The following is a 15,185-nucleotide window of genomic DNA, read 5'->3' as shown; positions in this document are numbered from 1 at the left end:
ATTTGATTATTTAATTTCATATATTTTATAGTGTTGAACATTTAATGCAATTAATTGCTTTTATTTTAATCATAGAAAGTCCTACAAAAGAGCCTTTGTTGTGTGTTTCTGGAGTGAGGGCCCAATCGGGGTTCACCTTTGCTACACTGGAAAATTATTGTTTATTTTGTTGATATTTGGTTTTAAAATATATTGGTTTTATTTGTCAATAATTAGTCAATATGTTTTGACTAATTATAGACCCTTCAATTAATATTATTAAAAATGTTAATCAAGTCCCAACTTTGGAACTATTATATCAGTGTTTGATCCATGCATAAGAGCTTGCCTCTTGTGTTCTGAGTGTTTAGTTTCTCTCTCACCAGGCAGCAACCTCTGCCATCCATCCAGAAAATTGTCCTGTGTGCAGTATTTCATAGTGTTCGGTATTCTGTCACAGGAATGAGAGCATAAAAAGGAAACGAAATGTAAAGACTCCAAGTCGGGTTACAAGCATGCAGATGAAAAATGAATATTTGATAGACCACTAGTTTTAAGAAAAGTACATCTTTATGTAATTGTCTAACATTACATACAAAACTGTGAAACTGTGCCACAATTTTGTTTTAGCTTCAAGCAACAGATCAATAAATAAGTAAACAGGTGTGTGCCCCAAAAATGATATCTAGAAATGCAGAAATGCATTATTTACTTCCTACAACATCAACAAATTGGTAAGGTGGTGCTGGCAGGGAACAAGACATAGCAATTCGAATTATTGGTATAAATGTTTTCAGCATATGTCAGTTGTTAATGTTATCTTGTACCTTTTAGCTGGGACAAGATAACATAGCATGCTTCCAGGAACTGAACAGTGAAGAGACACAATTATCTTTCAAGCGATGTCAATAGTGAAAGATAATTAAATCCAACTGATTACTTAAATGGGTGATTTGATGCAGTTTTGTTGGATTTGAGCAAATTAAGCAGGATTTGTCATTTATAAATCTCAGTATAGCTTGAATATTGCCTTTAGTAGTGATCTCGTTTTATCATGCTGAGTGTTTTTAAACGGATTCACAGCTGTGCACATGCTTGTTGACATCAGCATGGGGTTGTTCTGTTGTAATGTAGTGAAAAGATGTGCTTTCAGTTATTGTGTCTGGGTGAATAGGCCAGAGTTGTGATGATGACACAGACAACATTGGTAGATTTATAACTCATGGGTTATGTTTCCTCTCTCTCTGCACCATCTGTAGTGTCAGCTCCACGATGTGGTACGAGTTGGAAAATGTGCCTAATACACAAAGCCCTTCCCCTCTTTTTATATGTAGATGAGCCTCTTAAAACAAAGTAAAACTCAATTTTAACAGGAGATATTTTTATGATCAATGCATAAATACACTGGCAAGGCTTTAAATATAGAGAATTTATAAATTTGATTACATTTTGTTTCATTCAGTGTTTCATTTGTGACTAAAACACATCTGGTGCAATGAACGTATCCATGACACTCTAAAAAGATGTTTTGTAGATATTTGTTAAAACTGTCACTAACAGTTTAATATGAGACAGATAATAGTTGAAAAAATCCAGTTCCCCTGCCTTCCCTGTTCCTGTGCTCCCTGGAATCTGCAGAAATACATCGCTCAGTTAGAAACAACTAATCAGAACTTGTGTATGTGCTGCTCTGCTGCACCACATCTCCTTCGCCACCGTGGAGCCTGCCGGGAGTGTGCAGGCTAGTAAAAATGGCCATCGATTGCAACAAATAAACAATTTTCCTGTATCGGTCAGTTGTTTTTCCACCATTAGCTGCATCAAACTGACAATCTTAAGCAGTGCATACACAAGCATGATTGACATTGCAAAGTCCTTCCTCCTGGCTATGATTGGTTGTTTGGCAGTAGGACCACTGAGAGGAGGCAGAAGAACTTGATTTTTTTTTCAGATAATTTGTCTCTTATTTTACTGCCATGACAATATAATAAGAGAGTGCTATTCTCTTATTATCAAAGCAAGCATAATTGACTTCCTTAAACTCTGTTAAATTAATGATTTTTTTTCATATGTAGGCACTTATATATACTGCAGCTTAATTTCTCTAAGGGCAAGAGCGTTCTGTGAAAACCTTTTTGTTTTAGTTTTGTTTATTTTCAGTATCATAGTCACAGCTGGCATTGAAAGTGACCTTTTGTAATCTGTTTTGGATGGTCTAGTTGCACCAGTGTGAACTACTTATCATTACTAAAGGTCTAGTTATGATTCAAGCTGTTTGAGTCATAGCAAGTTCAATACGTGCCTCAAATGAAATTTATTTCATTCAGTTTTAAGTATAACCACTTTTATCACCTAACGGAAATCAGTAAATAGGAACTCTGAAATGTCTTCGATAAAAGCTGGGTAATAGTAAAAAGAAAGGGTGATTAATCTTTTTTTATTTTCTTTTTCTCTTGTCTGCAGAAATGTTTGAAATTCAACGTGGATGCACCAATATGGCTGTCCAAGCAACGTATCCTGTGTACCCTCAACCAGAGCCTGAAGGATGTACTCAACTATGGCCTATTCCAGCCGGCTTACAATGGCAAGGCTGGCAAGTTTCTGGATGAGGAGAGACAGCTTAGGGAATACCCTTTCCCATCCATTGCTCCTGTACCGTACCTAGAGGTAGGTGCTGATCATGTGTATGCATGAAACATTGTGGGCTACGAGCAGGAGAGAGCTAAGGGAAGGAGAAATAAGGGGTACACATCACTGTATTATGGATTTCTCTCCCAATCAGGACTCCCAATCAGGACTGTCAGTTCTTAAAAGTCTCAGTTAGTTTTGTAACCCACCCATTTTTAGTTATGACTTTTAATGTTTCTGAGTTTAACTTAAATTTAAAAAAATGTTTTTTGTCTTGTTTCCACTCAATCTGTAGCTTAAAAGCAGTTATTTAGATTTTCTTCAAAATGCATCCAATTGACTGCAAGACCTTTGAAACCTTGAAAAAAGATAAATCCCCAATAATTCAACCTTACTACTTCTAAATCATGTCCTTTTTCATGTCTCTTATCCATAACACATACAGTGAATTTTAAGTACATAAACCACTGTTAAAATGCCAGACTTATGAAATAAAGACAAATCTAAGCTTTTCTCTCTTCAATGTGTCCTATATTCTATACAAAGAAATGGAAAAATAAGCAGATTTGATTGAGAGAAAAACTAAAGACGACACAACAACCTGGTAGCATAAGTTTGCACACTCTTAAAGTAAACCTTCAGTTTCAGCCACCAGTCTACTTTGTCAGGAGTCTGTATATAAACTTCTAGTATCAACTGTATGAACACAAGAAGACTGGATGCTCAAACTGGATTAAAAAGGTGTGCATATTTATGGAACCAAATAGTTACAGGATTTAAATTTTTAGATAATTCCTTCTAATATTTGTTTTACAGCTGAATTGTCAAATGTATAGGTCATAATAAAGGTGGTAAACACTGATGTTATTTATACTGGACTAAGTTTTATACACTAGAAAAACATGGCATTTTGTCAACTGGGCTGATAATTCATATCTGTTCTAAAAAAAGAAGCCCATCTTGTAAATAATCAATAATAGTATGTATTGTTGCAAGAAAATGTGTGGGTTTTTTTTTTGTCCCGCACCGGTTCACAAAGCATCCGTCCCCATGTTTGTTTGTTTGCTGCTGTCATGATGTGTCAGTCAAACTTCATAACAATAATGCTATCCTCAATGGCAGTGCGGTGTTTAGAGCAGCCGTCATCTCTTAGAGATAATTATAGTGCTTGTCTATTACAGTTTGTGATCTGAGAGAATATTATGCACATAAAATCACTTCACAGCGTGGGCTAAAGTTGTCAGGTGGTTTTACAAGAAGTCATGTTTACTTTCAGAATTACCCCCATGTCAACAGGAGCAGAGCGTTATCAAGGAGAAAAACAAGAATCCTAATGACTTTTAACATTACTCCAGCATTTCATTTAGAAATACCTCATGTTATTTAGCTGTATACGGTTGAAATATTATGACTCAATATAATTGTACTCCTTATTTTAATTAATTTTTATGGACAAATTGGAAATGCCAGGAAGGAGTAAAGCTTGTCTTTTGTTGCTGCTGAAGTGCTCCGTGGTAGCAGAGCATTAGCGACACACAGGACTTATATAAATGTTCCTCTCTTGTTTTATGTTTGTTGAATGGTTTGTAATTGTACTTTAAAAAGCTTGCAGTTAAGCTGAATAGGTGTGGATCTAGCAGGGCGTATATTTATATGTCCGGCACTGCTCTGCTGGAACACTGTGTGTGCCATTGATTGACCTGCATTTATACCCTCAGGCCAGGACTGTGTAGAGATGATTGACAGGTTTGGATTAGCAACTAAAAATCCTCTGTTCGCTTCTGGATTTACTATGTTGGTAAAGTTGAAATTCGTTTGTTATTGTTTTGCAATTAAACTTTGTACTAAAGTTTGCATGAGTTATAGGCTTTGGAAAAAATAATAAACAGAAATGCTGGAAAGGGCTGACAGGTGTTTACGGTGAGATATTTGTTGTGCCCAAACACATTAAAAGAGTAAAAATGTCTCTGACAGTACTTCCTGCTTCTTCACTGTTACCCTTTCTCTTTTAAGGGCTAGCTATGAAACACTTACATTCATTATTTTGTCTATGAAACAAGTTAAAGGTTCCTTAATTAATTTTTAATGATTTCAGTAATCTAGACAAACAAAAACATTAAACCTAAACTGTCAGATGTGTTTTGCTCTTTTGTTTCAGTTCCGCTATAAAAGACGTGTCTACACACAGACCTACATAGATGAAAAGCAGTTGTCTAAGCTTCACACTAAGGTAAGACCAAGCAGCTGCAGAGAGAAAGAATGTGGTCTCAGTAAATGGATGCTTTTTCAACCATTCTGTTCAAGATATTTTATTCTGTTAAGATGCAATATTTAAAAAATTATATACTTTTTATATGTATATATGACTTGCCTATTTATAAAGCTAATTTGTGTGTTGAATGTGTGGATATGTTTGGTTTGTGTACAGCAGTTAGGTTGTAAAGAGTGCTTGTAACAATACATTGCATTGCCCAATGCAATTTAATACCAATGCAAATTGGTATTAAACCTTTCTCAAATTCTTCCTTATCCTTAGTCAGTTTTATGCAATTTTGTCACAATAAGCAAGATTTTGGTGCTCTTAAGAAACAGGGTAAAAAAAATGTACAGAGTGTTTTACTCTGTACATGGTCTGGCGGGGTCACACTGAGCCGCGTGCGCTTTTACAAGATTTTTTTTTTGTGTGGTTTCGGAAACTGACGGTCTGATGGGACAACCCCATCCCACTCCCTCTTTACCCCACTGCCTCATCCTGCTAAAACCACTGGAGGATAAATGCTGATTTTCAGATATCCAGGCATTTTGCTGTACGTGAGATACATCCCTGATATATACAGATATATCAGTAACAAGTCCTCTGCTGATTTTATAAAATTTGCTGAAATATGTTTGCCACTTAAGTCAACGTGTAAGATATAAAGTAGTACTGATGACATTTAAGATCTCAAAAACAAGTACACTCCAATTTGTTTAGCTACACTTACTTTGCTCTTTAAAATGAATCAAAGTGTTTCCTTGCTGCTTATCTGTAATTTCATTTAGATATTTGTGTCCTGAGGGATCTTGTTAAGTTTTATTTACTAACATTAATGTGCTGCTCATCAACAGCCACATAGTAAAAGCCCTTCTCTGTATTTGATAGTTCATTCATGTGTAATTGAACTAGCCCCTTGAGGCTGTGTGAACCATTAAGAGGCTTATATAAGGACAATATGTGCTCTTCCACAAAGTTCCCTGCAATTAGATACACATATAAATGGGACAACACTGATTTTTGCATTAAAAATGTGAAAAACAGAAATGTTCTTTGGTCATCGCTTCAGGAACTAAGTTGGCGAAAAACAGTAAAATCTAGAAATATATATATTTTTTCCTCCAAAAGGTAAACTCACATGGATTCATGAGATATTTCAACCATTTTTTGTAATTTTGATAATTATGGCACACAGATTGGAGTACTTCAGCTTGAGAGACTCCTGAGGCATAATGGAAGGCCAGATTGCTTTGATAGCGTCTTTCTGCTTATCTGCATTGTTAGTTTAGGCTTTTCTCATCTTCCTCTGAACAATACCCCATTAATTTTAAGAGTATATAATTTAAATATTTTTTTATAACAACTGATTGTCCTCCCATCACTGTAACTGCACTCAGTCTGCTGAGACTGCTCCAGTCTGCTGTCTGTAGTGACTCCCAGAAATCTAATTTCTTCTGCATATTAATATAACATATGCATTTTTCTTTTAAAAATTAGTAAAACATGTTTGTTTTTTTGCTTTTTCATGATGTTCTAATCTTTTGAAGTCTACCTGTAGTGAGTGGAGTGATGTTTTTTGTGTTAGTTCAGATATGAACAGAGCGCAGATGGGCCAGACGGCTACAGTAATCTCTGTCTCCACATTGTAAATCTGCAGGCTTTGGTGAACAGATTCGAAGGGGTAATTTTGCCAGATACTGGTTTCGACAAAGAAAGGTGGTCAGAAAGGAAAACATAGAGCAGAACATAGACCAGCTCTTTAATTCTGTTATGAGTTTTAGACAATCTGGCAGAGTGTGAGCATAGACCTTTCTCACAGCAGACTTTTTAATTTGTCACAGTGGGAAATGCACAGATGGAATTAATAACACTAATGATGGCTTAGTTGCCTTCAGTGTCCCACTAAACCATGACTGTGAACCAGCATGCTCAAAATAAGACCTCCACTAAGTGAAATAAAGAAATTTTCTGTGATTTGAGGTTTCAGTCGTACACTTACCCCTTTCTCTTTGGCGTTTGTATATTGTTCTCTCTCTCTGTGGATCTTTTTCAGACGTTCTGCTGTATGACCGCTCATAAAAGCTATAAACATACAGTAAAATATTGTAAAAAGCCTTGTGGATATGCGAAGCTGTGTAATTAGAGGAGAATTTGAACCCAATTTGGGCCTGGATGCATATTCATGTAGTAAGTGGGTGTGATAAGTGGAACACAGAGAAAATTTACTGCAAATGCATTAAATCTCATCAGATGGCCAGAGGAATTAGCATTGTGAATTTATCTAGTTGCTGTTTTTTATCTGTCACAAAAACTTTGTCAGCTGGGTTTTAATCAGATATTAACCATGCTGCATATTATTCTGAAGGAAACAGTAAGCAATTCATTTCTGCATTCTGTTCTAGTTTGGATATTGCTATTCTGTCTTGATTCACCTTGACTTTACATATTTCTGGCATATTGTCCCAGAATAAGGCTTGTTATTGTTTGTGTCAACAAGCTGAACTTTATGATATGCTTGCAGTTCCCAACGTTGCATTTGTTGTCCCATTTATATGTGATATCTCCATCTTGCATGGAATAATAACTTTCCCACTTTCCTCTCAGTATGTGTTCACCTATACTGGTGAATGCACACGCATGCATGTACAAATGGGAAAAAAAACGTACTGATTTGTAATTTCTGTATAATATCCCTTTCATGCATAGTGGTCACTTCAGTGGACAGCTACCTAAAAGCCATTTTCTTGTGCTTCCTGTGGATTTTTATGTTATAAATGCACACAGACCACTGAAGTGGACACTAATGCATCATAAAATATACCATCAACTACTGGCCATCAGCTGCAAATGCAAGAAATTATTTTTGTTAAATACAATATGGCCGACAGACAAAAAAGCATGAGAACCGACCCAGTCCCTCCTTCTACTGTAGACGACTCTTGCAAGTAAAAAAAATTTTGTGATATCAGATAACCCCTAAGGAACAATACTACTGATGTATTTTTCAAATAACAACTTTGTATTTGGACAAAATTACAATTGATCACATAAAAAAAAAAAAAAAAAAAAAAAATATTTTTACAAAAAAAAATGTCCTACCTTTTTTATGCCTTAAGAAAAAAAATTTAAAAAATGGAAAAAAAATTCTGACACAAAGGATCATAATTCATGCATGAAAGGGATATTATAAATTAGATCTTTTTTTATTTCTCTCTTCTTGATTTCTTGGAACGATACGTCTCTATTGTCTTTGCTGCCACCTTGTTATTTTTTGGGACAAGATAAATTGTCTTATATCGTCCATGTAATAGCGGAATAGGAGAATAACTAAATTATCTGTCTGTGCTTCAGGTTGTGCTGTACCCATGTAAAACTTTTTGAAATTTATTTTACTCAGTTTGTGTGCCTTCTTTCGTTTAGTAGTTTGTAAAACGAGTAAAATATTTTTTTGATTTTTTTTCACAATGTGGCTATTAAATCCTCATTTAATTTTCACCCAAATTATGTAAAAATTTGGATGTATTAAAAGTCATCACGTTTATCTTTCTACTAAGAAAACTGGATGACACAAATTTTCATTTTGGTACATCAACTGATTCTTCCCATTCATGTCTCCAGTAAAGGGCTCGACACATGGAAGGTGATGTCGCTCACTCTCCATTCAATAGGAACTTGTGCAATGAGGTGCCAATCAATCTGACAAATTTGTGCATGTGAAATATTGAGGTTGTACATGTAGGTGTGCGCACGTGTGTTTGTGATGCGACACAAGAACATTGGGAAATAATTTGTCGTTGTTGCCATTGCGTGGGTTTCACCCCAGGTGACCATGACTTTGGCCTTTTTCTGCCGTTTGTCACTTTCCGTGTGTTGAGCCAGTAAAGATGAGTGAACTCTTGCATCAATTAACTTGCCAGGCGCATGGTCTCATACCACAGAGTGTTATTCAGGATTGTGATATTTAGATAAATAAGAAATATAAACAAATCCGTTTAAAAGTCTGTTTCTTTTTCAGTTTGATGAAATTCATATTTGCCACTCATAAAATGAGGATATGTTGTTGTATTCTATCTACATCACCTTTACGCATTTGACTGGTCTGTAATTTGCAATTTGAACTCGTAATACGTTAGCTAACCAAAACAACTGCTCTTCCTCTGACTTCAAATCAGTGAAACTTTTCCCCCCAACAATAATTTACTGTAAGACAGTAAAACAAATATCCTGGATGTATTGCTCCATAGATGACAAATTATTTCTAAAGTGAGTTTTATTGATAATACAAAAAAGTAGCCTTAAACTATTTAATTTCTTTCCATGTGAACCAATGCTTGTGTGAACAGTTTCTCATTTATTATCAAAACTGTGGAGCCCTGTTATTTATTTTATTTTCCAATTTTGGACTCTTGTCACCTGCAGCACTGTTGTTTCACTTAGCTGCCTTTTTTTATTTTTTTTATTTTTTTATTGAATTTTCTCTTTTTTGACAAATTTACACACAACAAACTTAACATTATAACATGTACTTATACACTCTTGCATTCACTCCCACACTCACCCTTCAAACCTGCATTTGTTTGGTTCCAAAAATATCAAAAATCTTTTAGATTAACTTAGAGAAAAAAGAAAGAAAAATAACAGAACAATATATGAATAGAAACTGTAGACAAGACAGCCATTAATAAGTTCCACCTTCAGTCCCTATGGTCTTCATATATGGCTCCCAGAGAGTCTCAAACTCCCGTTGTTTACCGTTGGCGATGTATGTTAGCTTTTCCAGTCCGAGCGAATTTGCAATTTCCTTCTTCCAGAGTCCCAGGGAGGGTGCATCCATGCCTCTCCAGCATAATGCTATAGATCTTCTGGCTTGAAGAAGTCCATAGTCTATCAATTTAGTTTTCCTCTGTGATTGTTTAAATTCCACTGGGTATATTCCTAGCACACAGATTTTAACCTCTAATGGGACTTTTACCTTAAACAATTCAGATAGACACCCAATAACATCCCTCCAAAACTTCTGAATTTTAAGACATTCCCACAAACAATGGAGAAGAGTTCCTTTTTCAAACAAACATTTAGTGCAAGTATCTGGGATATCACTGGACATATGATGAAGCTTAACTGGTGTTATATAGGTTCTCATAAGCCATTTATATTGCAAAAGTTTAAATCATGTGTTTATCGTTTGTTTTTGTGCTTTTAAACAGGCCTGATTCCAGTCTTCCTCATCTATATCTTCGAAAGTATCTCTTCTCCAAGCGTCCAACTTATCTATTGCTGAGTCCCTAGAGGAAAGCATTAACAAATTATAGAACACAGAGAGAAAACCTTTCCCTTTTGAGTCTCCAACACACACCTCTTTTATTTTTGTTAAGGGTGGAATGTCAACTATTTGTTTCAGTTTTGATGACATAAAGTTTTTCAATTGCAAGTATTTAAAAAATTGTTTCGGGGGTATTAAATACTTGTTACATAGCTGATCAAAAGTAAGTAACTTGCCATCAACATACAGATCTTTAATTTTCTGAATGCCTTTGGTTTTCCATAGTTTAAATCCTCCATCATTTTTTCCTGGGATGAACCTTTCATTACCCCAGATTGGGGTAAATTGTGATAGCTCTGGACGCTCACCTACATGTTTGTGTGCTGCATGCCACTTAGCTGCCTTTTATTTCTGCACAATTCAGTCAAAGTCAGTCAAATAAACATAGTGTGGCAAACAAAGGAAGCCAGGAGACAGGGATTGTTTTTTAAGTCCAAACTCACCATTTCAACTTTATTAACAGCTTCAGCAGTAACTTTGAACAGTGGCCACTAATTTTAACTGGATACTCGCTCATGGTGCCTCAGCACTGTCCACATCCATTGCCAGACAGACAGTCAGCCAAATACAGACTGGTAATCTCTGTGTTCACATGACAGTGACTGCATGTACCATAAGCCCTGCCGCTCAAGACATCAACATAACAAAGAGTTCTCTAAGTCCTTGAACTAATGACCACTTCTTAGGTCACTAAAATGCTTTTTTTGTCCCAGATTTGAATATTTCATTTGGCTACAAAGGTCTGCCATGTTTCAATATAATTTACTTTTTTGTAGAAGTGAACAATTTGGGAAGCATTTTAGTTTTGTCACCAGCTTATAGAATTTAGCTGAATGTTACTTCTACACCACGCAGTGCACCTAGCAATTCCTTTTTACCAAGTCTAGTTGCTGACATACAAACTGGTAACTTCTGTGTGCACATAACAGTAACAGAATGCTTTAAAAGAAAGTAACATTTTGAAATATATGATGAATTTCTAAAAAATCATGAACTTTGCAACAACTGACTAGCTAAGAACTTTGGCTGATTAAAACATATTTTGGGTAATTATAAATTATTCAAAAATGACTGATCAGATGAGTGATTTCCTCATTGTATATTCCTGACCAGTGAATCTGTGCTGTGCACTTCAGATAAAGGATTCAGTGGGAAACAGTGAGAAATGTTGAATGAGACAGAGACAGAAGAGCAATGAGAAAGGGATGAGTCATGCTCTCAAATATTGCTCTTGTCTAACCATTCTAGTGAGATCTGCTTCTGCCTTCTCCTTTTCTACTTTGATTTGTCAAAGAGTGAATGAGTGAGAGGTACTGAAGTGACATACACAAAATAGATCCGTTACTGCCACTAGGGATTTCATGTAACAAGTAAATCATATATTTAGATAATATTTAGTGTTATCAACTTTTTCTCAGGTCAGTTGCAGTGGAACAAGTAAGAGGGAGAGCATCCTTTCTTTGGAGAGTCAGAATCAACAAATTCCTGTGAAGATAATAATATTTTATGTTAGCAGACTGTGTAAAAGTAGGATAAGGATTTAGATCAGCATTGGTCCTGCAGACTTTGTCAAACATGGGATTCCCTGCAAATCAAATACTGAAAAAGATGGAGAACTTTGTTGCAGTTGTCATCAATCATGCATGCATGCTTAAGATCTGCATTTCTTGCTCCAGGCTTTGGTAATATTTTGCTGTGTTTATTTTAACAAACATTGGTTTCACAATGAAGGCCTGCTGTTTCCCTCTTCTTTTAGTTTTTTAAGAACATTTTATTTTTGTGCAGAAATATAATAAACAGTGAAGAGTGAAAATTTGTTTTAGCCATTGCAGCAGCTGTCCTCACTGTTCATCCCACAACATGCTGTCATGTAAGTCAGAGGTGAAGCATTAGCCTACTTTGCTACCATGGTGTTTATTAGCTTCAGGCTAAACTTTAAAAGTAGGTCATAGTTGATAGGAATTTGCCATTCATTTTTTTTTTATCTTTGCCTGACTGAACCAGACCTAGTCACTATGTTACTGTCCTGGTTAACCATGCATGGTAACTTCATGGAAAATTTCAATAGTATGTTTTCAGGGACAACAGAGTGCATGTGTACAAGTCACTGTATTGCTAATCATGTAGGCTGGGCCTGTGAAATTGATGCCTTTCTGACTATGTAAAAAAGCAAATTCAGCGAAGTGAAAAAATCTATTAGTAATATATTTGAATATGTATTCAAACTAACCCAGTGGTTAAAAAATACATTTAAAGTTCACTTTCACTTGTGTAAATTTTGAGAAATTATGTATTCATTTAATGTACCATATTATCCAGATGTCAGATGATATTTTAAGGTACAACAAATCTTCTGCCAGTATAAAGAAAGAAACAAAGATAAAGGTTATATAGGTTATATAGGCTTATGAAGCTTGCGGCAAAACAGTAATAGAGCAGGTAATAATGCACCATTTCATAATGTGGTCATGAATGCCACAAAGCACAGTGCTGAAAAAAACTGCAATTTATTTGCTGTTTTCTGAATCGTTTTGTGAAATAACACACAGATCAGTTTATTAGGTATTTCTATTTAACTCAGTTGATAATCAGCCTGTCAAATTGCATCAACTCTGTGCATTTCTGCATCTAGATGTGGTAAAAATGACTTGTTAGAGGTGCTGGGTGGTGTAGAAGCTGATACAGAAATTATACTTTTCAATACAGCCGTCCTGGTTTTGATTCCTGACCCTGAGACCTTTGTTGCATGTCTCTCCCCCCTTTCTCTTTCTGGCAATTTCCTGTCTGGTGACTGTCAAAGAAGGCCACTAAAGAAATTTTTAAGAAATTCTTAAGAAAAAGAAAAGAGATTTGCTGAAGTTAAAACCAAGCATTAGAATAAGTGTTTAATTTCTGATAACAGTAGATCAGAAATTGTTGATCAGTTTAGATCTTTTAGCAAAACCACCTTCCTGACTTACAGAGTGTTGTCTGAAAAAGTGCAAGTAACCCATAACCCAATGAAGAGCAGTTGTGTGGAGGAAAATGCCTCAGAGGTTATAAGTAAATGGACAGAGTAACTTGATGTAATAGAAATGCAACAGATGATTTATTATTGACTAAAGTATGCAGAATACCATCTTTGAATGCACAACACATCCAACCTTAAAGTGTATTGGCTACAGTAGTAGAAACCTCTATGTGTGCTTCTCCTGACATCTTAAAAAAGGACAATTCACCCAACAGACCGGAAAGAAATCTGGCTTGTTTCTTTGTTTTTTTATTTTTTGGTTTGATCAATTTTAGCTGTGCTATTCAGATAATAGGTAAGGTAAGATAAAATAAGTTTACCTGTATAGCACATTTTCAGCAACAAAGCAGTTCAAAGGCAGTACAAAGTGCTTTAGAAAGAAATACAACAAAACAACAAACCAAAGGAAAGAGCAAAAAAAATAAATAAAACAATAGTATAAAACAACAAATTAGTTCCCCCTGTTTAAGAATAAGTAGTCCGTAATTTATAAATTAGTAGGGATTTCTCTGGATTCTTGTTCTGATAAAACTAGATGGTACTTTCTAAGTTTTTTTCTAGATTTGTAAACTAACAAGAGTTTCTCTAGGTCTTGCTCCGATGACAAAAGTTTAATGCTAAATGTTGATCTAATGTAATAAATGAGTAGTTTCTCTCGATAAATTAATGAGTTTCTCTGGCTTCTAAGTATGTTCTAATTCCTGCTCTGGGTTGAGTGAAGTATATAAACTAAATGTTCCTGTTCTGGAAGTAGGTGTCTGAAGCATGGAAACATCAGCAACATCCTTATACTGCCACCACCTCACATGTATGTTGGTCAGAATTTAGAGAAAACAACATACAAGCATCGGTGGTGGTGGTACAAGGCTGTGGATGATGTTTCCACACTTTGGTCACCTTAGTTCCAACTGAGCACTGTTTTTCTGCACCCCACCTAAATATTGCTGCTGGTATTCTTCTCTTTCTCAGTACAATCTTCCATGGCTACTTTGAGCAGGATAAAAAACTATTTTACAAATCTGAAATAATCTCAGACTGGTTCATTAAACCCTAGAGGGAGTGTATGGTACCACAGTCCCCTCCAGTCATCTAACATCATCCCAAAAATTGAAGAAGCATACTTTGAATTTTAGCTGTGACATATCATGACTAATCTTCAAAGCTCTTCTTGCTTTCACAGCAGCATTTGTGTAATCAAAAACAGAACTATGGGAACAGTGGTTCCCAAAGTGTGGGGCGCACCCCCTAGGGGAGACGCCGTGCTATTGCAGGGGGGAAGTGGGGAGCGGTATAGATGAAAGAAGAAGAAAAAAAACAGTTACCCAAAAGTGTTTCACTGAAAAGATGGTTTGTAGTGTGTTTTGTTGCAACCTCAAGTGTGAAATAAACTTCAGTGGAGTTTGAAAACAAAATACGTGTATAGGTTTATGTCTGGTTGAACGATGTGTGTGCCCAGTTGATTTTTTTTTTTTCTTTTTTCTCTTTTGGGGGGAATTTTATTGTAATCCATAAGGGGTCCCAGAAAATCTTTGGGAACCACTGCAGTAGGGGATATTGTGGAAGTCCCCCTCATGGATGTGCATATGATGTATCCATGGCAACTGTTTGATACTAGCAGAGTGGATCTGATAAAGCAGATGGTGATTGTTGGTGATAGTGATTTAAGGAAGTTGGGCAAACTTGTCTCTAAAAGAGTTAGTAATGCAGTTTAATAATGTGGCCATGGATATCATGGAGTACATTCTTGTATAAACTGCTTTTATGTGTTTGTCTTTCAAAATTAACATAAAACTATAATGTATTTCCTCTGGATAATAATGATCTTATTTTTCACAAGCTTAAGGAATTTGTGCAACAATGTGTAGGATTGTTTCAAGTGTGAGACAGACCAATTCATAAAAGACTTCTCAGCAGAGTAATGGCATTCCTCCTGCACTGAGCTTCTGTTGATAGCTGTTTTTATGAATGAGAAGTTATGCATTATTTTGCAT

The 15,185-nt window shown here is 35.7% G+C and overlaps 1 protein-coding gene across 6 annotated transcripts in view; it reads left to right on the top strand.

Annotated features, from left to right (window-relative positions):
• shank3 (SH3 and multiple ankyrin repeat domains 3) overlaps positions 1 to 15,185 on the top strand; it is a 153,172-nt gene that overhangs the window by 28,002 nt on the left and 109,985 nt on the right. For all 6 annotated transcript variants that reach the window (XR_002754147.1, XM_023349089.1, XM_023349086.1 and 3 more), the window contains exons 2-3: positions 2,443 to 2,646; positions 4,766 to 4,837. Coding sequence is in view for 5 of the 6 variants with exons in the window: in XM_023349089.1 (XP_023204857.1) it covers positions 2,443 to 2,646; positions 4,766 to 4,837 (276 nt within the window). In the remaining variant the exon portion in view is untranslated. The remainder of the gene's footprint in view (positions 1 to 2,442; positions 2,647 to 4,765; positions 4,838 to 15,185) is intronic.

Source organism: Xiphophorus maculatus, chromosome 2, assembly GCF_002775205.1.
Source record: "Xiphophorus maculatus strain JP 163 A chromosome 2, X_maculatus-5.0-male, whole genome shotgun sequence".
Classification (NCBI taxonomy): domain Eukaryota; kingdom Metazoa; phylum Chordata; class Actinopteri; order Cyprinodontiformes; family Poeciliidae; genus Xiphophorus; species Xiphophorus maculatus.
Note: the sequence above shows the minus strand (reverse complement) of the source record. Positions and strands in the feature narration are given on the sequence as shown.